The 25,197-nt window shown below is 37.2% G+C and overlaps 2 protein-coding genes across 3 annotated transcripts in view; one reads left to right on the top strand and one right to left on the bottom strand.

Annotated features, from left to right (window-relative positions):
- Positions 1–25,197, bottom strand: part of ripk1l (receptor (TNFRSF)-interacting serine-threonine kinase 1, like) — a 63,967-nt gene that overhangs the window by 8,042 nt on the left and 30,728 nt on the right. Inside the window, exons 5-10 of one of the 2 annotated variants that reach the window (XM_028804003.2) lie at positions 22,981–23,209; positions 20,382–20,531; positions 15,755–15,831; positions 5,332–5,407; positions 2,872–3,444; positions 2,369–2,452 (exon numbers count right to left, since the gene is read on the bottom strand). In XM_028804003.2, coding sequence (XP_028659836.2) covers positions 2,369–2,452; positions 2,872–3,444; positions 5,332–5,407; positions 15,755–15,831; positions 20,382–20,531; positions 22,981–23,209 — 1,189 coding nt within the window. The remainder of the gene's footprint in view (positions 1–2,368; positions 2,453–2,871; positions 3,445–5,331; positions 5,408–15,754; positions 15,832–20,381; positions 20,532–22,980; positions 23,210–25,197) is intronic. The other variant, XM_051928848.1, reaches the window with a different exon arrangement.
- Positions 8,927–25,197, top strand: part of LOC127528357 (uncharacterized) — a 62,498-nt gene continuing 46,227 nt past the window's right edge. The window contains exon 1 of the mRNA XM_051928853.1: positions 8,927–9,426. Coding sequence (XP_051784813.1) covers positions 8,938–9,426 — 489 coding nt within the window. The 5' untranslated portion in view covers positions 8,927–8,937. The remainder of the gene's footprint in view (positions 9,427–25,197) is intronic.

The following is a 25,197-nucleotide window of genomic DNA, read 5'->3' as shown; positions in this document are numbered from 1 at the left end:
TAAAAATTTTTCGCTCCAGCAATTTTAACTCTGTTACAAAGTCATCTAATATGGTATTGCAAACGGCAGCGGGAGCGTTTCTATAAACTCAATTTAAACTTACTGTTTACACCGTGCTTTGAAGATGCATAGTATGCGACACGTGTTTCGCCGTAATTGTGGGCTCATCAGGAGTACACAGTCACTGCACTCCCTTACGGGAATCGATCCTCGGACGTAGAGGCGAAACCCCTAACGTTGTGCCACGGCGTGAGGTTCGTTCATTTCACAGCATGTAGATCGGGGTAATTACATTGCAGGCATTCGTAGTGTGATTCACAATCTGATTGTATGGGTGGTTACCTACCAGGTAACGCTTGTGGTTGGTGAGCAAGTCAGCTAACTTCTGCCACGGTGCCCTCTTTCAGTTGCGAGAAGCAGATCATACAATGGTTGAAATAGTTTAATATATATAGCAAAATCACCGCGCTTCGCAGGGGCGAATATGGTATTGCAAACGGCAGCGTTTCTATAAAGTTAAAGTTACAGTTTATACCGTGCCTTGTTTCATATTCTTTTCCTACCTTATCAATTGTGTAATGTGTTTTTTGAACAGGTTTGATTAATGGAAGTGATCACTCGTGCTGCGTTCAGTCACTTCACGTGAGCCACTCTCTTGTGTGATGTTGCGATGTCCACGGGTTTATTTCATGTTAGCTAAGACCCGGCAGTTAAAAGTTTCTCGCTACAGCAATTTTAAGTCTGTTACAAAGTGATGCAAACTGTCGTTTATACCTCGTGTCTTCTCATTAAACTTGTATCTCGCGAATATGGCATTGCAAACGGCAGCGGGAGCGTTTCTATAAAGTTAAGGTTACGGTTTACACCGTGCTTTTTTATACCTCGTGTCTTCTCATTAAACTTGTATCTCGCGAATATGGTATTGCAAACGGCAGCGGGAGCGTTTCTATAAAGTTAATTTAGACTTACGGTTTACACCGTGCTTTTTTATACCTCGTGTCTTATGAAGATGCTTGTATGCGTCACTCACTCGCTTCTTATTGTTTCGCTGCCTTGTCAATTGTGTAATGAATGTTTTCTTCTGCGCTCTTTGGGGCTCCTCCTTCTTTTCTACGTACTGAGTTCACAGTCAGTTCACGTGATTACGTGGGAGGCATGATGACGCGACACGCAACTCAGTCTCCTACGGCCATCTTGCTGCCTACCATTACAGTATATGGACAAAAAAGAGGTTCCAGTTATGACCATTACACGTATAATTTTGAAATGAAAACTGCCTAACTTTTGTAAGTAAGCTGTAAGGAATGAGCCTGCCAAATTTCAGCCTTCCACCTACACGGGAAGTTGGAGAATTAGTGATGAGTGAGTCAGTCAGTCAGTGAGTGAGTGAGTGAGTCAGTGAGGGCTTTGCCTTTTATTAGTATAGATAGATCATAAGTATATAACCTTGTAGCCCCTCATCTTATCTTAATTTATATTACATAACATTAGCCTTGTCATATCAAACCATCAGACAGTTAAAGACTGAAAAAATATCACCAGATAAAAACAGACAAGGAGGGTTTTGGCCTATAATATTGCTGGAGTGCCTATTTTTCATCTGACAATATTCGTAAACTGCATATTTATTATCAAGCTCTTTATTCTCTATAACATTGTGAAAACCAAAATGAACTCATATACTGGACTTAAAACATGGGCATAGCATTTGGCACCAAAATCTCAGTGGTGCACCATATATAGTAATATAGAGGTGAAATTACCAATTAAATACATTGCATCCATGGATCTCTGGGGTAATAATTATGTACTATGACCTAAATGAATACAACACCCAAAAATTATATATTTTTTATATTTTACTTATGTAATGTGTTTTATACTGATAACCAGGAAAAATGTTCTCATGTTTTCATGGCGAACAGACATAATTAAAAGTTTATGATAGAATGGCATTCTATTGTGATGCTGCACCACAGTAAACAATACCAAACTTGTCCATGGAAAAGAAAATCTCACGTTACTCATGTTGCATAATGTACATGTCAGTTACCCAGCTGTATGCTCACAATGTGCAAATACATTAATTTTTTGTTGGAATATTTTTAAATAAATGCTTCCATAGAAATCCGTGCAGGTCATTAACAGGAAACACAACTGAAAACAGAACTCTTGAGAAAATTATGAGGGGGAGAGGTGATTCTTTAATTCAAAGGCTCAACCCCATGTGAACTGTGTGTATTCTCACTAATCTCTGAGGTTATAAATCTCAGTTTACTGAAGAGCTGCTCATTAAGACTCAAAATATCCATGGCTTTAGAACTGTCATTTCTTGACATTAGGTGTAATGTATTTAGTGCAGCCTTACCTGAACCTGGTTGTATTCCAGGTATATGTAAAAAAGAACTGTCGAGCACAGCATGGGTATCAAAAGCAGGGATGTTAGTATTTCCTGTTGAAACAATGCATTATTAGCTTGCAAATTAAAGAGGCAGTGCTGAGGATTTCAGCAGGTTTTGCAGTTACATTTTTGTAAACAGCAAAGCAAATCATTTATCTAGCCTTAGAGTAAAATCTGAGCCCACCAAAAAAAATTGAGACATCCAACTCTTTTTAGCCATATTCCTTAATGAATTCTGGAAACCATTCTTGCTCACTAAGCAGCCATGGGTATCACTTTATCCCTTTGAAAAGATGTTTACTGCATTAATGACTTAGAATAATTATATGTTTGCACCACTTCATAAATTTGTTCATGACCAGTATTATAATTTGTAAATCTCACTGTTTGTGTATATTTAATAAGCCTACTACAAGACCAACACTTGAAACACTCTGAATTCTATCCAATTTCAAAGAAAAAATACCTACCCATTTCTGTTGATGGATAATTATTTTGAGGGCTCAATGGTGTCTTTGAAATAGTATCTGGATTATTAGATTCAGGAATTGGATATCCAGGTGGTCTAGACATCATACGAGGCAATGCTGCAGGCACACTATAAACTGGAGTTTTTGGCATACCAGCATATGCCTGCTTGCTATATCTAGGAAAATTTTGTTGATTTCTTTCAGTTTCCTCACCAATGGGAAACAAGGAAGGATGGTGATTTTCTGAGACAGGGAAGCCTACAGGTACTTCGTTTTCAGATGGTAGCCTGCTTTGAGCAAAAGATTTCTTCTCATAATGAGGATTACTAGAAACTCTTCTGTTTCGTTCTTCGTAAACTGGATCTACACGGCTGCCAGAAACTTGGCTCCTTTGCTGATCCAGGCGGCTGCCATGTGCATGGTACATCCACTCTTCATCCAGCTTTTGTTGCAGGATGTCATTGTCAGACTGTGCATCTATCTGTATAGAAGTCTGGCGATTAAAGGCAGCAATATTGACTAGTTCATTTTTTTCCTCTGGAGATCCTTGGGAATGCAGAGAATATGGATGATCTGACAAAAAATAAAGTACCAGAGTAATTTTATAGTAAAAACATGTCCTGCACAGTACAGTTTCTATAACAATGTTTCAACAAATTTCTCCTTTAGAGTAGCTGCCGACTTTGAACTTATAACATATATATGCTTTCTCCACTTTACAAGGCTATTCCGTTCTCAAAAACCCTTTTTGAGGTGAATTTTTACCATTAATTTAAATGGAAAGTATTTTTACAAGTTTCCTGGCTCCAAAAATGGACCCCTTCTTTATTGAAATAATATCATAAATGAAAAATTGACACATTTAATTTAGCAATAACAGTAGTTATCAAACACACCCTACCAAGACATTGTCCTTCATTAAATACTGGTCAATAAAACTTTACCTGGATGGATGGATGGATGATCTTTCTTGGTACCATGATGTTCAGCATAATGCAATAAAACATGCAAGCAACACACCTGACAAGTTCACTGAAACAGCACATCAACGCAGGCTGCCACGATGACAGTCTATGTATGCAGCATCAATTGTGAGAATGACCAAGACTATGATAGTACATCATCAACATCTAGCCCTGCGAATAACATCCAGCCATATTGCATTGCAAAGCCTGCAGCTACAGGTTTGGTGTGAATACAATTGGGTTTTACTACTATCATCTGTGTTTGAAATTCATTCTGTGTTCGATCTTTGTGATGATGAAAATTCAGCATCACTATGGTGTGTAATTCAGGGCATCTGTATATATTTTCTATGTAATAAATACAATTAGAATACATAAATTAAAAATGTTAAGTGATTTATTGGTGTTAAACTAAATGGACATTTAGCAGTAATAATGAGACAAAAAAAGAAAAAGAAGATTACATTGATGCCCTCAATGTTATTGATTTCTGAGCTTGTTGGGCTGAATGGCTGGTTTTCATCAAATTTGCTTTTAACGTTCTAATGTAGTAGTGGTAGCAGGAAAGACAATTCAAATGAATGCTAAGGAAATTATAATTCCTCACCATTTCCCAATAAATTAAACAATACTGTCAGATAAATTGCAGCAACACAATTTACTTTTATTATCCTCAATTTCCTAATGTATTACACAGTCATAATTTGATCTCTTGAGCAGCATGCCATTGTATACATTCACATGCTTACCACAGCCCTGTAACTAGTATACAAATAAAATGCACTTTTTAAAAATATACACAATGTGCAGACATAAAATCCAGATTTAGTTAAACACAAAGTAAAACAAATGAAATCTGAAACTGATTAAGAACTAACTCTATTGATATTATTGCCGAGACATGGCTAGTTAACAATAGATTAGAGTAAAGCACAAACGCCAATCAGCAGCTTCCCAGGAGAAAACACATTACTTGAGGGCCCAGAGTCAGTTATTTTATGAAGTCATAGCCAAGTTAGATACAGTCCCAGCATTAACATTTTTCTTTTGAGTGTTATGATTAAGATGAGTACAATACATTTATAAGACAGGCACTAGAACTCCGTTTCTATTAGTAAATGAAAATTGGGTATGCATTTTCATAAAAGCTTGCATTTTAAAATTTCTGGTATCATAAGGATATATTAAAGAGGCTTAAACACAAGTTAACTTTAATTACACATTTATTACAAATATGGAGTGACAAATGTTTCTTTTTAACTGTGAAAATGATGATTCTCCTTTCTATACTACCGTATAAATATATATTCTCCAGTGAGAGAAATATTGCATTTTGGTACTTTTAGTGTGGTAAGAATGAATTTCTTGTTCACCTGAAAAACTAACAATAAGTATTACAATTGTCGTTTGTCCAACCTGAGCATAAGTTACGAGGAGTGTATAAAAGAACACATGCAAAAGTACATGGTATGAAATACTGTTATGAAATAGTTACCTGATTCAGAAGGTGATGATTCAATTGTTAGTGACTTCATTTTTTCTATACATTCCTTTGGACCCTGATAAGCTTTCTAGAAATTAAAGGAATATGTGACACTGTCAATGCATATTTTATTATATTTAATGGTAACCTTATAACAAAGGGCAGAACAAAAAAATATAAATATTGATACGCATTCTTACATTTGGACCATACCCAAGACTAACACCTATAGAACTGAGCATTCTGAATGTGATTCTGTCTTGAAATACTGTGATTTCAAGCACAACTCCTTACCTTCCTGGCTGCACCGATGTACTGCATTACCTTCAAGCATACACTAGTTAAAGTTTAGCTATCAGTAAGCATTAATAATATCTTGTTAGAAAAATCATAAAATATTATTTCAGCCTAGTATAACATGTAGAAATGCAAAGCAAAATAAATTCATTTGGCTATGGATACACACAACAGTCTTCAGTGCTACTCAAGTCTATATCAAATATTAAAAGGATTTCCACTGCTCAGTGCCACTCAGTGTATAGTTATTATACAAAGATATGCAGAAAACAATTGTTTCTTTATTGTGTACATCACAACTTTTCCACTTTCTTGCAACATTTATTAATTTATTTATCTGTTGTTACGCACAAATTTTAAATATTTTCCCAGGAAGCACAACACTGCATTAATGTGGATTTTAAATATGTTGCTTCAATTAAGGTGGCACAGTGGTTACCAGTGCTTCTTTACATTTCAAGGAACCTAAGAGGATCTGTCAGCTCTGTCACTGTTTGGAGTACAATGGGGGTAAATAAGTATTAAACGTGTCAACATTTTTTTCCAGTAAATATATTTCCAATTAAGCTCTTCACATGAAATTCTTACCAGACAATGTTATTAACTTAAGAAATCCACAAACATAAAAATATAAATGTTAAATTCCATAAATAAAGGTATGTGTAATGTTACAATGTAAGAAAAAAATTTTTTTCAGACTGGTTCAAATGATAATACATCACTGCATAATGTCAATTGTGTGTTTTTTTTTTTTTTAAACTTTTGGTGTGGAAATTATTTTATCTTTATCTATTATGGATAATGACTAGGCTGTTCCTCACTTCTGCATGCTCAACTAAATGCCTGCTTAAGTTCTTTACTTCTATTCACTGCCAATGTAGCTATATTAGAATGACATTCCCCATCCGTTACATTACACATGGTATCATAAAAATTAATTATTAAAAATACAAGACACAAGCCTGATCAGCTCTCTGGGGTAAGAGACAAGCTGAACTTTGATTTAAGCACACACAGTTATGTTTTCCTATGGCAAATGTTTCATCATTAGAAGACTTTAATTAGTATTCATGGTGTATCACTTTTATTAATGGCAAAAGCTACTTAACACTTTCTAAGTTGAGCATTTCCTCCACTAAACCTCTATAAATTTATGAAAAAATAAAGAAAAAAAGTGCTTGCACAAGTTCAGGCTTAAAAATCACACCTTCTCCACAAAGACTAAAAAATAATCAACGCCATAGAGATAAAAATTAAAAATGTGCATGCTCTTTATAAAGTGTTGACCACAAGTTAAAAAAAATATAAGTTGGCAACAATTCATTTCCATCTTTTCTTGTGTGACACTGGCACTTTCTGCTTCTCTATATGAATTTTGCTGATTATCTAAGAAATTGTTATGGGTAAGACATTGCATTAAGAGATGCACTGGTCCTAACTTCAATTTCTTTGACAGAACATCTGCTTGTATCTGATTCAGAATCTGCTTGCCGATTTCAAAGTGCTATAGTGTGTGAAAGTGTCATGTGAGCAGTTCACACCACAATAATACCAAAAATAGACATTTTAAACATTAAAAACTGAGTGGGATGTTGTGACAGTATTTCAGTACTTAATTGCTGTAATAGGAGGGGACATTGGACTCACATTCTGCCTGGGACAGAGGGCATTCTTGTCCCCAGAAGGTACTATAAAGTAGATTGGTTAGGGGAGACAGCCATCCATGATACTACAGGTCCCAGAAACAGTAGGTGGCAGCACCTTTCGGAAAAAGTGCCCATGTAAACACCTGCAGGGTGTGTTGTGAATTTCAGTCCTGAACATTCCCTGCTGGACGCCATGGGTGTTGCCGGGGGAGCTATTCCCATCTTGTGGAGCTTCCACCTGATCCAGAAATACTTCCGTTATGCAATGCTGTAGCACTGGAAGTGCTCCCAGGTCTAGCGTAAAGAGGGCTACTTCACACAAGTCAGGGAGCCAGGGTCAGTAGGTGGAGGATAACACTCACTAGAAGGTGTGGATGGAGAAATAAAGGAAGGAGTTATACTCTTTTTTGTATATTGTGCTATGTTGGATGAAGTGAGAAGAAGCCTGTTGAAGATACTTATAAAATAAAAATCATTTGAACTTGTGACTGTATTGCCGAAGTTGTGTCTAATGTTTGGGGTGCTATTATGTCTTGCACTGGTCATGTCATAAAAAGCAATTAACACTTTTCAACCAGGGCGGCACGGTGGTGCAGTGGTAGTGCTACTGCCTCACAGTATGGAGACCTGGATTTGCTTCCCGGTCCTCCCTGTGTTGAGTTTGCATGTTCTCCCCATGTCTGCGTGGGTTTCCTCTGGGTGGTCCGGTTTACTCCCACAGTCCAAAGACATGCAGGTTAGGTGCATTGGCAATCCTAAATTGTCCCTAGTGTGTGCTCGGTGTGTGTGTGCCCAGCAGTGGGCTTGCGCCCTGCCTGGGGTTTGTTCCTGCCTTGCGCTGGCTAGGATTGGCTCCAGCAGACCCCTGTGACCCTGTGTTAGGATATAGCGGGTTGGACAATGTCTGACTGACTGACTTTTCAACCAGCTAGAAAAAATTAACAATAAACTTAAGTAAAAAGTAATATCTTTGATACAGTTTATAAAAAAATACATCCATACTATATATACATATTTCACATAATATGTATTTAAATAGCAAACAGCATTATATACTGTTTTTAAAACTGTCCACATCAGCAGTCCACACTCATTTTGCGGTTTGTGAGCTGCTCCTGTACCAAAATGGTGGCACTTTCTGTCACTTTGTTTTGTTGCATGTGTATTATCTTAGCCCTCACTGCCTCTGCCACCTTCACATCTCTTATGTTGCCAGACTTGTCAGATTTGCTTGACTTGCACTAAGTGACAGCACACCAACATTTCATCAGGAGTAATTGTTCATCAACAATAAACAATGGCCGAAGAAGAAGGAGAAGAAGAGGGGGCCGGAGGCAGGAGGAGAGGATGAAGGTAAAGAGAGTGGAACTGAGGGTAGGAACTTTGAATGTTGGCAGTATAACTGGTAAGGGGAGAGAGTTAACAGATATGATGGAGAGAAGGAAGGTTGATATATTGTGCGTGTAAGCGACTAAATGGAAGGGGAGTAAGGCCAGGTGAATCAGAGGTGGTTTCAAATTGTTCTATCATGCTGTGGATAGGAGGAGAAACGGAGTAGGTGTAATTCTGAAGGAACAGTATGTCAAGAGTGTTTGGGAGGTGAAAAGAGTGTCAGACAGAGTAATGATTATGAAGCTGGAAATTGGAGGTGTGACGATGAATGTTGTTAGTGCATATGCACCGCAAGCTGGGTGCAATGGATGAGAAAGATTTTTGGAGTGAGTTGGATGAAGTGATGAACAGTGTACCCAAGGGACAGAAAGTGGTGATTGGAGCGGATTTCAATGGACATGTTGGTGAAGGGAACAGAGGAGACGAGGAGGTGATGGGTAGGTATGATGTCAAGGAACGGAATGAAGAAGGTCAGAGGATAGTGGATTTTGCCAAAAGGATGGACATGGCTGTGGTGAATACGTATTTTAAGAAGAGGGAGGAAAACAGGGTTACGTACAAGAGTGGAGGAAGATGCACACAGGTAGATTACAACCTATGCAGAAGAGTCAATCTGAAGGAGATTGAAGACTGCAAAGTGGTGGCAGGGGAAAATGTAGTTAAGCAGCGTAGGATGGTGGTCTGTAGGATGACGTTGGAGATCAAGAAGAGGAAGAGAGAGAGGGCAGAGCCAAGGATCAAATGGTGGAAGTTGAAAAAGGAAGACTGCAAGGTTGAGTTCAGGGAGGAGGTGAGACGCACTGGGTGGTAGTGAAGAATTACCAGACAGTTGGGAAAATACAGCAGATGTAGTAAGGGTGACAGCAAGAAGGGTGTTTGATTATGAAGCTGGAAATTGGAGGTGTGACGATGAATGTTGTTAGTGCATATGCCCCTCAAGCTGGGTGTGCAATGGATGAGAAAGAAGATTTTTGGAGTGAGTTGGATGAAGTGATGAACAGTGTACCCAACAGTGTTCCTCTGACATCTGGACAGAGGAAGGAGGAAAAGGAAACCTGGTGGTGGAATGGGGAAGTCCAGGAGATTATACAGAGGAAGGGGATGGCAAAGAAGAAGTGGGATAGTCAGAGAGATGCAGAAAGTAGACAAGAGTACAAGGAGATAAGCCGCAAGGTGAAGAGAGAGGTAGCGAAGGCTAAAGAAAAGGTGTATGATGAGTTGTATGAGAGGCTGGACAGTAAGGAGGGAGAAAAGGACCTGTACCGATTGGCTAGACAGAGGGACTAAGCTGGGAAAGATGTGTAGTAGGTTAGGGTAATAAAGGATAAAGATGGAAATTACTCACAAGCGAGGAGAGTGTGTTGAGCAGATGGAAAGAATACTTTCAGAGGCTGATGAATGAAGAGAATGAGAGAGAGAAGAGATTGGATGATGTGGAGATAGTGAATCAGGAAGTGCAACGGATTAGCAAGGAGGAAGCAAGGACAGCTATGAAAAGGATGAAGAATGGAAAAGCCGTTGGTCCAGATCGCATACCTGTGGAAGCATGGAGGTGTTTAGGAGAGATGGCAGTGGAGTTTTTAACCAGATTTGTTTAATGGAATCTTGGAAAGTGAGAGGATGCCTGAGGAGTGTGGAAGAAGTGTACTGGTGCAGATATTTAAGAATAAGGGGGATGTGCAGAACTGTAGTAACTACAGGGGGATAAAATTGATGAGCCACAGCATGAAGTTATGAGAAAGAGTAGTGGAAGCTAGGTTAAGAAGTGAGGTGATGATTAGTGAGCAGCAGTATGGTTTCATGCCAAGAAAGAGCACCACATATGCGATGTTTGCCCTGAGGGTGTTGATGGAGAAGTATAGAGAAGGCCAGAAGGAGTTGCATTGTGCCTTTGTGGACCTGGAGAAAGCATATTACAGAGTGCCTCGAGAGAAGCTGTGGTATTGTATGAGGAAGTCGGGAGTGGCAGAGAAGTATGTAAGAGTTGTACAGGATACGTACGAGGGAAGTGTGACCATGGTGTGGTCTGCGGTAGGAGTGGCAGATGCATTCAAGGTGGAGGTGGGAATACATCAGGGATCGTCTCTGAGCCCTTTTGTTATTTGCAATGGTGATGGACAGGATGACAGACGAGATTAGACAGGAGTCCCCGTGGACTATGATGTTTGCTGATGACATTGTGATCTGTACTGATAGTAGGGAGCAAATTGAGGAGACCCCGGAGAGGTGGAGATATGTTCTAGAGAGGAGAGGAATGAAGGTCAGTAGGAACAAGACAGAATACATGTGTGTAAATGAGAGGGAGGTCAGGATGCAAGGAATAGAGTTGGCGAAGGTGGAGGAGTTTAAATACTTGGGATCAACAGTACAGAGTAATGGGGATTGTGGAAGAGAGGTGAAAAAGAGTGCAGGCAGGGTGGAATGGGTGGAGAAGTCAGGAGTGATGTGTGACAGATGGATATCAGCAAAAGTAAAAGTCTACAGAATGGTAGTGAGACCAGCTATGTTATATGGGTTGGAGACGGTGACACTGACCAGAAAGCAGGAGAAAGAGTTGGAGGTAGCAGAGTTAAAGATGCTAAGATTTGCACTGGGTGTGACGAGGATGGACAGTATTAGAAATGAGTACATTAGAGGGTCAGCTCATGTTGGACGGTTGGGACACAGAGAGGCGAGATTGCGTTGGTTTGGACATGTGCAGAGGAGAGATGCTGAGTATATTGGGAGAAGGATGCTAAGGATAGAGCTGCCAGGCAAGAGAAAAAGAGGAAGCCCTAAGAATATGGTGAGAGAGGACATGCAGATGATGGGTGTGACAGAACAAGATACAGAGGGACAGAAAGATATGGAAGAAGATGATCTGCTGTGGCGACCCCTAACGGGAGCAGCCGAAAAAAAGAAGAAAAATAGTTCATCAACAGTTACATTCTACTCTTATTTACAATGCATGATGCAGTTCTGTATGAAGAGTGCGAAGTGTCCGATACAGCAGCAGAGGCAGAAAGAACAAATGTCGAGTCAAGTACACAGTGCTGAAAGGTGGCAAATGAAAAACACATGATATGTAAATACAATCATGAGTGGAGAAAGACAGCAATTCACATCTAGATATCAGTGTTCAATGGAGCCAATTGTGGCAGTAACAAGGTTTTTGTGTAAAAAATAAAGAAAATGATAATCAAAGTTGTTTTCTGAATATATTTCTAAATACATTTTTAGAGTTACAATGACATAGGTAGTTGCAGTGTGTCTATTTAGGACAAGTCAGGGAAAGACAGGAGCATTACATGCACACTGACAAAATAACTTAAAACTGAAAAACACAATGCTCATTGGCACTGTCCATGGTGTTTCTTGTATTCATCTGATGAAAACACAAGCAAAGCAGACCTCAAAATCTAAACAGTGTGCACCTGATAAATGTGGGAGATACCTATTATAGGTTTGGCAAAGTTTTGACCACTTCTGAGCTAACACGCAGTTGTGTCTGATGAGCCACAAAAACAACTAATACTAATCTCTGGCCAGGCCACTGATAAAACACTAAGAAATATTAGAAAACTTACTGAACAAAAGGTAATGGAGTGCTTTTTTTCTCAGATGTCAGCTAATTTAATTAATGCTACATTATCTCATAAACTGTGAATTACATCTACAGGACAATTAAAAAACAAGTCTAAAAGCTATGAATTTGGCTGTAATTTTTTTAATACTCATTTAAGTACTGAAAACCTTAATTCTGCAATTGATCAGAGTGAGAAGAATGTTACAGGGAAATGGGATGAAAGCATTCTTTCAACTTTTGGATTTCTTACATTTGATTAAATAATTCATCCATTTGTCTGTCTTCTCACATGTTTATTAAGTTCAGCATTGTGAAGGCTCAGCACCTATTCCTACCAACATTGTGCACAAAATAGGAACCAACCCTGGATGTTGCACCAGTTCATCACTGGGCAAAACCCATGGACACAACTCATAGTTTGACATTTTAGAGCTGCCAGCAAATCTAACATATAATATATGGGCAAAATACGTGGACACCACTCCAAATTATTGAGTTCAGGTATTTCAGCCTCACCCATTGCTGACAGGCACATAAAATTAAGCACACAGCCATAAAATCTTCTTTGACAAAAACTGGCAGCAGAATAGGGCATACTAAAGTGCTCAGTGACTTTAAGCATGGCACTGTCATAAGGATGGCAGCTCTGTCACAAGTTCATACTTGAAATTTCTGCTGTACTATATCTGCCCTGATATTATTACTGTGAAGTTGAAGTGTCTGGGAGCAACAACAGCTCAGCCACAAAGTGATAGGCCATGTAAATTCACAGAGCTAGGCCACCCAGTACTGAAGTGCACAGTGCATAAACAAATGGCTGTGGTATAGTGTGTCAATGGCGAATCACCTGGTCAGGTTTTAATGAATAAGTAATTAAATTACTGGCTCAATCTCTGTGGGCGTGCATGCTTGCGCAGCTGCAGGAGGTTTGTGGGGTCGATTAAGACGGAGCATGCCTGAACGTGAAGGGTGTTCTGTCTCAATTGATTCTTTGGCTTTCTGCAGTTTATGATCGGGACACTGTGCCCGTGGAGAAGATAAAAGGGAGCTGGCTCAGCAGAAAAGGGGAAAAAAAAGAAAGAAAAGAAAAAAGGAACTGAGAGAACAGGGCAGAGAACCATGAGAACAGCATCATGGGGAAGAGACAGGACGAGCCAGCCAGGCAATGAATGATCGGCACTCCAGGGGTGGATTGTCCCCACTTAATATGGAGGAATAGTGGGTGTGTTCAAGTGAAAGTCCTATCCCAGGGAGCAAGAAGGATAACGGAGGACAACCGACCCTGAGTGGTCTGGCTGACACCACTCGAGGCAGGAAAGACAGGGGTCAGAAGGAGTGGACAATTGGCTGCTGGTGTCTCTGCTGGCTGAGCGAGCAATGGATAACCTGGGGAGACAAAAGGGGGGTTGCACTGGGCTCGTCAGAGAGAACATGAAGGACCCAATGACTGTTGATTTACTATCATTTTTAACTCTGACTTTTAATCTCATGGATTGTTGCTTGTTTTTTTAAGGATTATTTATTTATCGAAGAGAGCACTGCACTTTATGGACACTATTTGGTTTTTCATGGTTTTAATAAAAGCATTATGTTCACTTTTCCACCCACCGCTTGCTCTGAGTGAATGTCTTCATTTGAAGGCTCATCCCTTGGGTATGTCATCCCAACCCACATCATCACAATGGCCTATCCTGCATTGCACAACTCATAACTAGTGTTGATCAACGAAGTTCTCCAAATATGCTGTATGCTGAAACAAATATGCTGTGTGACCTTGTTTGCTGAAAATTTTCCTGGAAATTCGGCATGCCGTTGGCTTAGATGAACATTTTTTCCTAGCGCCTCATGATTTGTGAGGCCAGACTGACATCACAGAACTGTAGCAGCCAGGTACAGAACTTTCTTGTGTACTGCAAGGTTGCTGCCCATCATAAAAAAATTGGAAGCATTTTATTTGAGGGGTACATTAACTAACCATAAGGAGAATAATATAGTATTGTCACCAGATACACTATATCATTGATCCCTATCTGCCTGTGCAGTGCCACATGGATAACATGCACTCATAATTAGCCATGTGTAGCTAGCAGACAAATTAAGCCCTAATAGAACCCTCTCATTCCTTGTGTCAGAATGAGAGCCTATGAAATAATAATAACCAAAGATTTAGTACTATTTACAAGGTGTTTCTATTATCATGATAGGGGAGGAAAATGCAAAGTGCACCCAGAGCTGTGACTTTAAACAATGAAATGATTTAGTCCCACACTACTGCTTCATGGCAGGGCCATTGTGTACTAATTGCTAGTTTGAGGACAGTTGTTGCATTTTCCTCGTTGTAATCATTCGGTCTCTGTCTTTTGATGTTTGAGGCACAGTGCTGCAATAGTTAGCACTGCTGCTTCACAACTTAGATCCCATTTTTGGCCACAAGAATCAGTCCAACATTGTTGGCAAACACTCCCTTAGTTCTTTGATACACTTTAAAGACCAATGTGCCATTATACTCCACTCAAAACAAGTTCAGTTCCTCCTCCTCCAGTGTTTGGTGTGGATCCTGAACATTTCCAAGATTTCACCAAACCTACGGGAGAAGCAAAATCCACTGGGTTTGCTCATCACTATTCATAAAAGATATCCAAATTGCCTATTTAAGCAGCATTATCACAAAAACTGTTTTGTTAGAAGCTTTATGAAATGGGCTTCCATGGCCAAGCACCTGCTCCCAAGTCTAACATTACTATGTGCAATGTGAAGCATTGGCTAGAGTGGTGTACAGCACACTACTTTAGGACTTTGGAGCAGTGAAAACGTGTTCTCTAGAGTGCTACATTATGCTTCACTACTTGGCAGTCTTATGAATGATTCTAGTGGTATAGCAAATTTTAGCGGAGAAGAGATAATGGTCTTGGGCTGTTTTTCAGGGTTTGGTCTAGCCCCCTTGGTTCCAGTGAAGGTTACTGGTAATGGTAGAGCATGCAAAGACATTTTAGACTATTGAGTGCTTTCATCTTTTTGGCAACAGGTTGGGAAAGGTCCTTTTCTGTTCCAGCATGACTGTGCCATATACAAAGCTAGGGCCATTAAGATATGGTTTGACGAGTTAGGTTTGGAGGAACTTGGGGTCCTGCACAGAACCCTAATGAAACACCTACTGAATACCTTTATAATTAACTGGAATACCAATTGCAAGTCAGGTCTCCTCAACATCATCACCTGACCTCACAAATGCTCATTTGGATGAATGGGCACACATTCCCATAGACACACTCCACAATCTTGTGGAAATTCTTCCATTAGATTGGAGGCTGTTATTGCTGCAAAGGTAAGGCTAACTCCATATTAATGCGCATGGTTTTGGAATGGGATGTCCAACAAGCTGAAATATATGTGATGATCAGGTGTCTACAAACCTTTGGCTGTATAGTGTACATATGTTTTGGATCTAGTCAAAAAAATGCAGAACCTGGAAGAACTACCATGAAGATTCTTTTAAAAGTTGCAATCAAAAAAAAGCCTTTAACAATTTACTTACCCGAAGATCTTTTAAATCTCCTTCAACACTGTGATACAAATTGTTCATGTAGAAAGGCCAAAAAATGTCATTACACTCTACAATGGAAAAAAAAAAAAAGATATACTACATTATCCTCTAAATTTACTACAATGTAAACAACAAAAAAATTACAAAGCAATTAGGTAAAATGACTGAAACATTTTATATATGTTACAGCCTTTCAGAATGATACCTGTGCATTAATTTTTAAAGTATCCATGAATTTATATTTATCATGTAGAACTGAAGAGTAAAATAATAACTTATTTACATAGGCAGAAAACTATTTAAAAAATAATAAAATCTCTTCAAAAAGATGTCATCCATAAAAGTCATACAAACACTCATGAAAAAGTTAATTGTGAAACAATTCTTGATTATTGGTATAGTCCAAACGTTAGTTATAAATGTGAGTTTAATGGGTGTGGTCAACTGGGATTTCAGCTTTTGCATCTCCTTATTGAATGTTTTTTTATACATCTGGTGACAATGCTTTTTTTTTTTTTTTAAATTCGGTGTCAAAAATTGGTATCATGTATTACTCCATCATTGTACATACCCTCTAAATGATTTTGTATGACTGCTGGTGATTGCAGTTTTTCCTTGCTAGCATTGCTGCTGATATAGAAGGCTGCTGCTGTCCAACATTTACTGTGGCATGCTGGGGTTGTACTTGGCAATGCACTGTTGATGTATCAGTTGTGATAATTTAGACCAGTATCACAAAGTTTCAAGTTTAAATTCAAACAGCTCACAAATCAAATTATTTAGCATGCTTAATTTTTGCTGAAAGCTCTTGTTTCTAGATAGTCTAACATGTAGTTTAAATACTGTTCTCACGTCTATTTATGTGAACAACATATCTCAAGTTTATATCAGATGTTACAATGTAGCAAAGCAAATAAAAGTTCAAAAGCAAATGTAAGCATATAATTGATATGATTGTTAGGTTTAAAATCTTAACATACTTAGCAAAATTATTCCAGAACAAGTCTGCATCTATTACATGAAGAATACCACAACACACCCTAAATTTATAAAGTACTACTTTGATTACAGTAAATATAAGACTTCTGTTAAAACCAGGCACTACATTTCTCTAGAAGATCTGAAGGGAGTTTAAATGATAATATTCCAGGCTTTAATGTACTGTATGTGGGTCTAAGTAGGTGTCTGTCATCCTCAATGCAACCTCCCAGTTTAATCAGTGTCTTTGAAAAATTCTGAAGTCATGGATTACTTCTCCACAACTATGTCTGTTTAAGATTGAAAAGATTTAATTTAAAAGATTCTGAGTTTAATGTATTTTTTGTGTTTCATGGTGAGCACAAATATACAAATTACTCTAGAAGCAGTCTGACTAGTGCACTGTACATATAATATGCAATATTCCTTGATTGACATGCACTATTTAATTTGATTTTTTTTATTTGCCTCCTTATACTATCCACAGGATTGAAATACTGTCTCAAAGACCCCTAAAATCCATCCATCCATTTTCCAACCCGCTGAATCCAAACACAGGTTCACGGGGGTCTGCTGGAGCCAATCCCAGCAAACACAGGGCACAAGGCAGGAACCAATCCCGGGCAGGGTGCCAACCCACCGCAGGACACACACAAACACACCCACACACCAAGCACACACTAGGGCCAATTTAGAATCGCCAATCCACCTAACCTGCATGTCTGTGGACTGTGGGAGGAAACCAGAGCACCCGGAGGAAACCCACGCAGACACGGGGAGAACATGCAAACTCCACGCAGGGAGGACCCGGGAAGCGAACCCAGGTCTCCCAACTGCGAGGCAGCAGCGCTACCCACTGCGCCACCGTGCCGCCCGACCCGTAAAATCCTTTTTTGAATTTGCCTCATGAAGATGAAGGGCACATTTTTTTTACATTTACAATTAATGTTCTATTAAATGGATTATGTAGTCCTTGTTTACATTGATCTTTATTTTCCCAGTTAGTTAGTTCCAAGTCACATCTACTGTAACATTTTCCATGTCTTTTTGAATTGTATTTAAATGACACTTCAGTATGTGCTATACATCCAGTTTTTGTGTCCACTGCAAACTTATTTACAATTTTAAAGTAAATAATGTCATCAATTTATGTTCGAGTGAGTAATGATCCTAGCAAAGATTCCTGTATGTCTCCATGATGAGCTCAGCACATCTGCAGCATTCTTCTCTTATCCATTCATTTAATTACCTCCTTACTTACCAGCTTAACATCCAGCTTGATAAGTTATCTATGATACCAGTTTTTTTAACTTCAAAATGTGTCTTTAAAGCAGAACTATATCAAATGATACTATATATAAAATGTAATTTTGTTATTTACTTTTCTTTTGTCTAACACTCCAAACTTAAAGAGGCTTGGCACAATCTTTCTTTTGTATATCTGTGAAAATGAAAATGATTTACTATATTTTTAATTTTATAACTTATTTTGTTTACAGGATCCATATTCTTAAATGATGGAGGTATTAGTATATTATAATTAATACCATCACTTTAATTTCCCTTATTACTGTATGGAGTATCATTTAAAGTAAATCTAATAATTGAAGTGACTGCTAAAATGCTTACTAAAGCTTTATAAATAAAGTCTTCCATTTTTTTTCTGCACTTCTGTTAAAATTCAGTCAACCCCAGGAGTTTATTTTTTTTTATCATGCATTATGTGTGGGACATACATGATTCTCCTATTCGAAAACCTTTAATCCTTTCTCATTTTTTACTTCTGTCTAGGGTATTCTATTAATTTCTCCTTTGCTATATGCTAAATTAATGATTTATTTATTTAGTTCCTTTGCTATTTCCTGCTCATTTCCAATTTATCTTTTTTTTAGTGGGAAATTCATTTGTAGTTTGTTTTAGCTTTCTCAGTGATCGCTTTTTTTGGTTCCTTACTTAAACTTCTGGTTGCAGTTTTCAGTGTTATACTATGTCCAAAATTGTATGGTTTTTAAAATTCCCTTACATTCCCTGAGGCGGCCTTCTGCTGTTATGCACCTAAAATCTGGAATAGCCTGCCAGTAGGAATTCGCCAGGCTAATACAGTGGAGTACTTTAAAAAACTGCTGAAAACACATTACTTTAACATGGCCTTCTCATAACTTCACTGTAATTTAATCCTGATACTCTGTATATCCAATTCATTATAATAACTATTCATGGTGGCTCTAAAATCTGTACTAACCCCTACTCTCTCTTGTTTCCTTGTCTGGTGTCCGCAAGCCACCACCATCTACTCTAAGTACCATGATGTTCCAAAAATGATGGATGTATTAAAAGCCAGAAGTCTGTATGACCATCAGCATCAAGTGACTCCGTGAGAACCCTAACTACAAAGAGGGCTATTTCATTTCTGTTAGGTAGAATGCCCAGAGGGGACTGGGCGGTCTCGTGGCCTGGAACCCCTACAGATTTTATTTTTTTTCTCCAGCTTTCTGGAGTTTTTTTTTTTTGTTTTTTCTGTCCACCCTGGCCATCGGACCTTACTCCTTTTCTATGTTAACTAATGTTGCCTTATTTTAATTTCTTATTTTGTCTTTTATTTTTATTTTCTTCATTATGTAAAGCACTTTGAGCTACTTTTTGTATGAAAATGTGCTATATAAATAAATGTTGTTGTTGTTGTTGTTACACACTTAGTCTTCATTCATCAATTTATGTAAGATTTTTAGATGTTTCCCTGTACTTGTTTTTAAAATTTTGTGCATGAATGAGGATGCCCAAGATTTTTTTTGTTTGTTTTGATGTGCACTTCTGCATTTTTTCATAAGTAGGTACTACCTTAGAAGCAGAAGCAGAAATCACTTTACTGACCATGTCTACTAAGGTGTACTAGGAATTTGTCTTGGTAGTACTTATGCAGCATACATGGGCAACACAGAATATACAGAAATAAAATAGAATAAAATATAAAGAAAAACAGTGTGTGGGTTTACATAGTTGAATAGAAACTCAGACCTGGTTAGTCAGAAAAGCTGCAAGTAGAAGAAAAAAAAATGCTTAGGTGACATGTTGTTTTAGCTTTCACTGTACAAAGGTGTTTGATGAAAGAAAGTCTTTGGAATAGGTAGTTCCCAGGGTGGGACAGAAATAAAATAGAATAAAATATCATAAATTATGAAGAAAAAGAGTATGTGGGTTTATATAAATTAATTGAGTAGAAACTCAGACCTGGTTAATCAGAAAAAATGCACGTGGAAGAAAAAAAAATGTTTAGGTGACATGTTGTTTTAGCTTTCACTGCACAAAGGTGTTTGATAATGTAAATTCTTTGGAATAGGTGGTTCCCAAGGTGGGTCGGATCAGAAATAATCTTCATGCTGTACTTACTTTTCCTGAACATATATAGGGCTTGAATGGGTGGTAAGTTATAGCCTATGATCTTTTCACGGGCTCTGATGATGTGCTGCAAATTGGCATTAGACAAAGCAGATACAGCACCAAACCAGACACTTATAGTTGAGCAAATCTGGGAATTTAAGCATTTAGGGAAAGCTTACATTTTTCTTCAGCTTTTATTCCAGATACACAACTGTAAAAATATCTAGGGTGCAAGTACTACATTAAGTAGGACTGTTCTGACCTGCAAATGAAGGCCTTTCCTTTGGATCCCCATTCCAACAAGAGACCATCAGATCTAGAAATTCACGTGGAGTATCAGAAGTAAGTTCACTCATGTCTGGACGGTTTCCCTCACTAATGCAGTGGTACAAATGACACTCGCCTTGTGCATCTAGAAATAAAAAGAAAAGAGTCCTTACATTCCTTGTATAATATAATGAAGGAAATACAAAACATGTTTGCATTTGGTTTTCTTACTATATACATTCTGATGCAAGATTTTAATTAAAATTACAGTTTAATTAGGCCCAAAATCAAAATCAGTAAAGTTTTGTTGTAATACTTTTCAAGGAGATTCTTAATTTATTACTTAACTGAAAATCTTAACTAAAGTTCAAAATCTGTTCAGCAATTAAGGAAAACGAAAAAAGCAAATTTCTAAGATAAGCATGTGGTATTCAATTAGCATTACCATTATGAAATATTAGTTTACATAATAGTTTATTAAAACAAACTTGTGATGTAATCTGAAAAGCCTTTTAGAGCTCAGAGTCATTGTGAAGACCTCTGTCACTAGAAAACCTCAGGTACTACACTGAATACAGGGATATCTATTTCAAGGCACACCTATATTGTGGAGACACATTCCTGTTCTACTTATTTGACTTCTTCAAAAATGGTTTTGTTTCTCTACTACTGAATGTGTCATATTTAAATTATCAAGCATTACATAAACCTCAAAAGCACATTCTCCGCAACACTAAAATTGTTTCTCAAATGATATAATTGTTTAATATTGAGGCTGTTAACCCTTGACAAATTTTGTGACATTGAAATACCCATAGTATCCTCAGGTTTGCACACTTTATCAGTCTATTCTTTTCCTTTTGCCCGCCCTTTTATCCAAGAAGTTTGGAAATGTATTTTTATTAAAATATCTAAACATTTTTACCCTTTGGTTTTTGTAAATGTCGAAAAGCATACAGATTTCCATAGACCAGTTCTCCCAAAATTGGTATGAAGAAATAATTCATATGCATTGACCGTATCATAAAAAAAAAACTTGCAATTTCCAAATCAAAACGCTTTGCAATGCTTTTCTTTAATTAACACACTTATCCAGTCGCAGACTTTCCTCCAAAACAATAAACAAACCTTTACTCAATGTTCATAAAACAAATTGTGCTGCTTTTAATCAAAGCCAAAAAGATCTCTTAATGAACAAGGATAAGAATTTAATGAAATCCATAAAAAAAGATCAGAAGCTACACAAACTGCTAAACTAGGTTTTACATACTCTGTCTCCTCTGCATTCTTTTAGCCTCAATCTTTATAATATCTTTGCAGATGAACACTTGTTTATGTGGATTCTGGCATACCATGCTTTTAATTTCTCATCTGCCTTTACTTCCCTCAACCTGCCTTCTCTACATATTTCTGTCCCAACATACTTGATGAAAGCTCAGCAATCATAGGACAAATGAATAGTGTTACAGTCAGATGTTATTGAATTAATGCAAACACTCAGCGAATAGCTCACTTTACTGATACAACAACCAGGCCAATGGACAATGCATTTCTGCTACACTAGTAAAACAAATGTAATAAAACAGTGGGTAGTTAGTTAGAAGCCCCTATGATTCATTATCCACCAGTCACTAAAACTTACTTCCCATCAACAAACAAGAAATCTTAACGGCTGGACTTGGGAGAAAAACCTTGTGAATCTGTGGCACCTACGTCACCTTTGAAGTCACAGTGATGGCACTGCATAGTATCATAGCACATTAAATATTATACTGTGGGAAAAAGTGTAAAATTTTGTGGGAACCAGGTAGCATTTATCATGTGTGTGCAGGTATGTGGATACATGTAGAACTGTAGGTTGTGTGCAGGACTGAATTTTGAAAGGAGTGGGTATATGCTGGATTGACAAACAAGTCTCCAGCAGAACTACTATGCCAAGGGATGCTAAATTCAGATCCTGGATGGCCACAGTGGCTGATGTTTTATTTCCAGATACTTTCTTAATTAGTAACCGTTACTGCCACCAAAGGAACATGCTTATTTTACATTAATGTTCACTGACATTCTTTTGAAGATTAAGTAATTGCTTTTTTTCTTCAAAAAAAGAAAAACTAAGTCCAGACAAATACTCATCTTCTCTAGTACTCAAAACATAATGATAGCACTCTAAGAAAACAAAATCAACAGGTTTTTTAATGTGTGTTATGACAGAATGAGAGCACTTAGTGGCCAAAGAGCTAAATAAAACATTTTGTTTATAGTAGGGATTAGCTTCTAATTAAGAAACATTTGATTGAGAAACAGTACATTTTATGTCTAAGAAGTAACTGTCAATATGCTCTTTCAAAATACATTTTTATGTATTATTGTGTTACCTGAAGTCCTTAATAAAACAACATTTGCAACAGAAACTTAGACAAAATTAATCAGAATTACAATACATAACCAAAATATGAACACTACCTAATGAGCATTATGTGCTTCATTCATCAGTAACAGTAAAACTGAGACTTTTGATATCTTAGAAACACAGTATTTTAACTAAGTACAACAATGCTCATTATAAGCTAATCTAACTTCCTTGCAATACTCACATTCATAAGGCTCCTTGTTAGCCAGAATGACCCATACTACAATTCCAAAGCTATACACATCAGATTTTTCAGTGGGTTTTGTGTTGATTTGCTTCAGATGTTCTGGTGCCATATAACATAGTGTTCCAGCATTGCTTTGAGGCTTGTTACCTAGCCGGCTTTGTCTACGAGATTCTTCTTTGGTCAATTTACTCCATGTTTGACAGATGGCAAGTCCCAGGTCTGCAATCTGTCAAAAAATGTAAAGAAAACATACCGGTAATAAGTAACATTATATTAAATGTTACTTGCACCTGGTTCCTAATGACATGTCCTTTCAAAAAACAGAAGATTTAAGATAAATATGATAAAACATATTGAGAAATGTAATTGAATTTAAATTTAAAAATTAAAATATTTAAATGTGAGGATTTATTCATACTAATTTTAAGTGATTTCATTATTAATATGCTAAAAAGTATGGTAAATACAGATGAAAACCCCTAAGCCCTATTGACACAATTATTATTAGGAATTAGTGTCATACGCTGAAGGTGTAGTATGTAATAACTTTCAGGTTAGTTGGAGAAGTGTACACCTTTTTAAAGAATTACTTAATTTAATGTTATTATTATTTTCATTGTGCTCCCCAATAGATGTGATTACATGCAGTCATAAATTCTGACTGTAGTGACATACAGTATGCAGTAAAAAAAATTTTAGGAAATATAAGGTATAGTACTTATTTTTTAATTATTTATGTTATTTTTCAACTGGCATGACCAGTATGCTATATGCAAACGTTGATGTAGTTTAAAATAATGACATTTTGAGTACAATATATCCCAGTAAGCATAACAGCCGTTAACCAAAATGCATACAGTAGAAAAAACAAATAATACAATACGTATTGCTGCATCTATAAACCTGCTTTAAACTCCTTAAATTGAAACGGCTTAAAATTAGGACAACCAGTCTAGTTTAAAGAAACTTTTTATAAACAAATCAAAGAAGTGGGAGTAACATGAGCACAAACATTCCCTTAAATATTAACCATGCAGAATTTTACCATGTAGCCAAACACATCCAGACATCATATTAAAGCATCATGTTACTTACAGCCCATTTGAACTAATCTAATGTAATCAGAGTGGTAAGGCTATCACTCTAATTACATCAACTATTTTCTACTTTTAAAAATTATTCAGCTAAAAAGAATCTTTGAAAGAATTTAAATACCTTTGATATAAATATTGCTTGTATTTTTAAATACATTCTGCACTGATTTTAGTTACAAGTACATAAAGGAACATTGGGCACATGCTTTTGCTCTTTAAAGTTTGCTCTTTATAATCGCAATAGATGTGATCAAAGAATCAGAACTTAGTTCCAAGTCCACTTCTTGTGGTAGCCCTATGGAAACTACTTAGATGGTTAGAAAGCCCTGAAACATAATGGTTTTGTATATTTGATACACTTTATTACTGCACTAGCTCATTTTTCATCAAAGCAAACAAAAATCAAGTATCAAAATATTAAAACAATTCCCATGCAAGTATACCAGCTTCCCATGTAAAAAGTATACTGTTCCCATGAATGCTTATTTATTACATTTTTAAATAATAATTAAATAACAATTAAAAGCAAATACCAGAAAAAAAATACTATAGGAAGGCACCTTAAGGTATATCATGTAGCATGCCTGTGCTGGGTAATTGTTTTATAGCTCTCTACTCCATCTTGTGGCAGAAAAGCTGTTGTACTTTGAACTTAACGCAGCAGTGACAGGAATTATAAAATGTATTAGAAAAAAAAAATAATAATAATAAAATTGGGAGAAACATTTACTTTAGATATAGGATTAACTGCAAAATTATATTATTGTTCATAGGTGCCTGGAAATCTGCCTTACTTTTGCAATCAAGCTTGGATTTCCTGTTAACAGGGTAAAGAGAGCTTGAAACTGTGTTCTCTGTGTAAGGGATGTGACAGCAGACTGTGCCTGCATTTTAATTTCTCTGTAATCATGAACCAAAAATTTAGCTAACATTAAATGTGTTGCTGCTGCCATGAGTACTCCTTTGCTTCTTTTGTGTATGCATTAAGCTCTCAAATGAGTTTCTGATGTTAACACATTGAGCATATTTTCAGGCAAATGCTATCCTATCGAATATTAACTTCCAATTTATACACCAAACTCCAGAAAACAGTAATCTATTACACTAAAAAAACTCGGGG

The sequence above is a fragment of the Erpetoichthys calabaricus genome, chromosome 6 (genome assembly GCF_900747795.2).
Source record: "Erpetoichthys calabaricus chromosome 6, fErpCal1.3, whole genome shotgun sequence".
NCBI lineage: Eukaryota > Metazoa > Chordata > Cladistia > Polypteriformes > Polypteridae > Erpetoichthys > Erpetoichthys calabaricus.
This window is presented reverse-complemented; position numbering and strand designations above follow the sequence as displayed.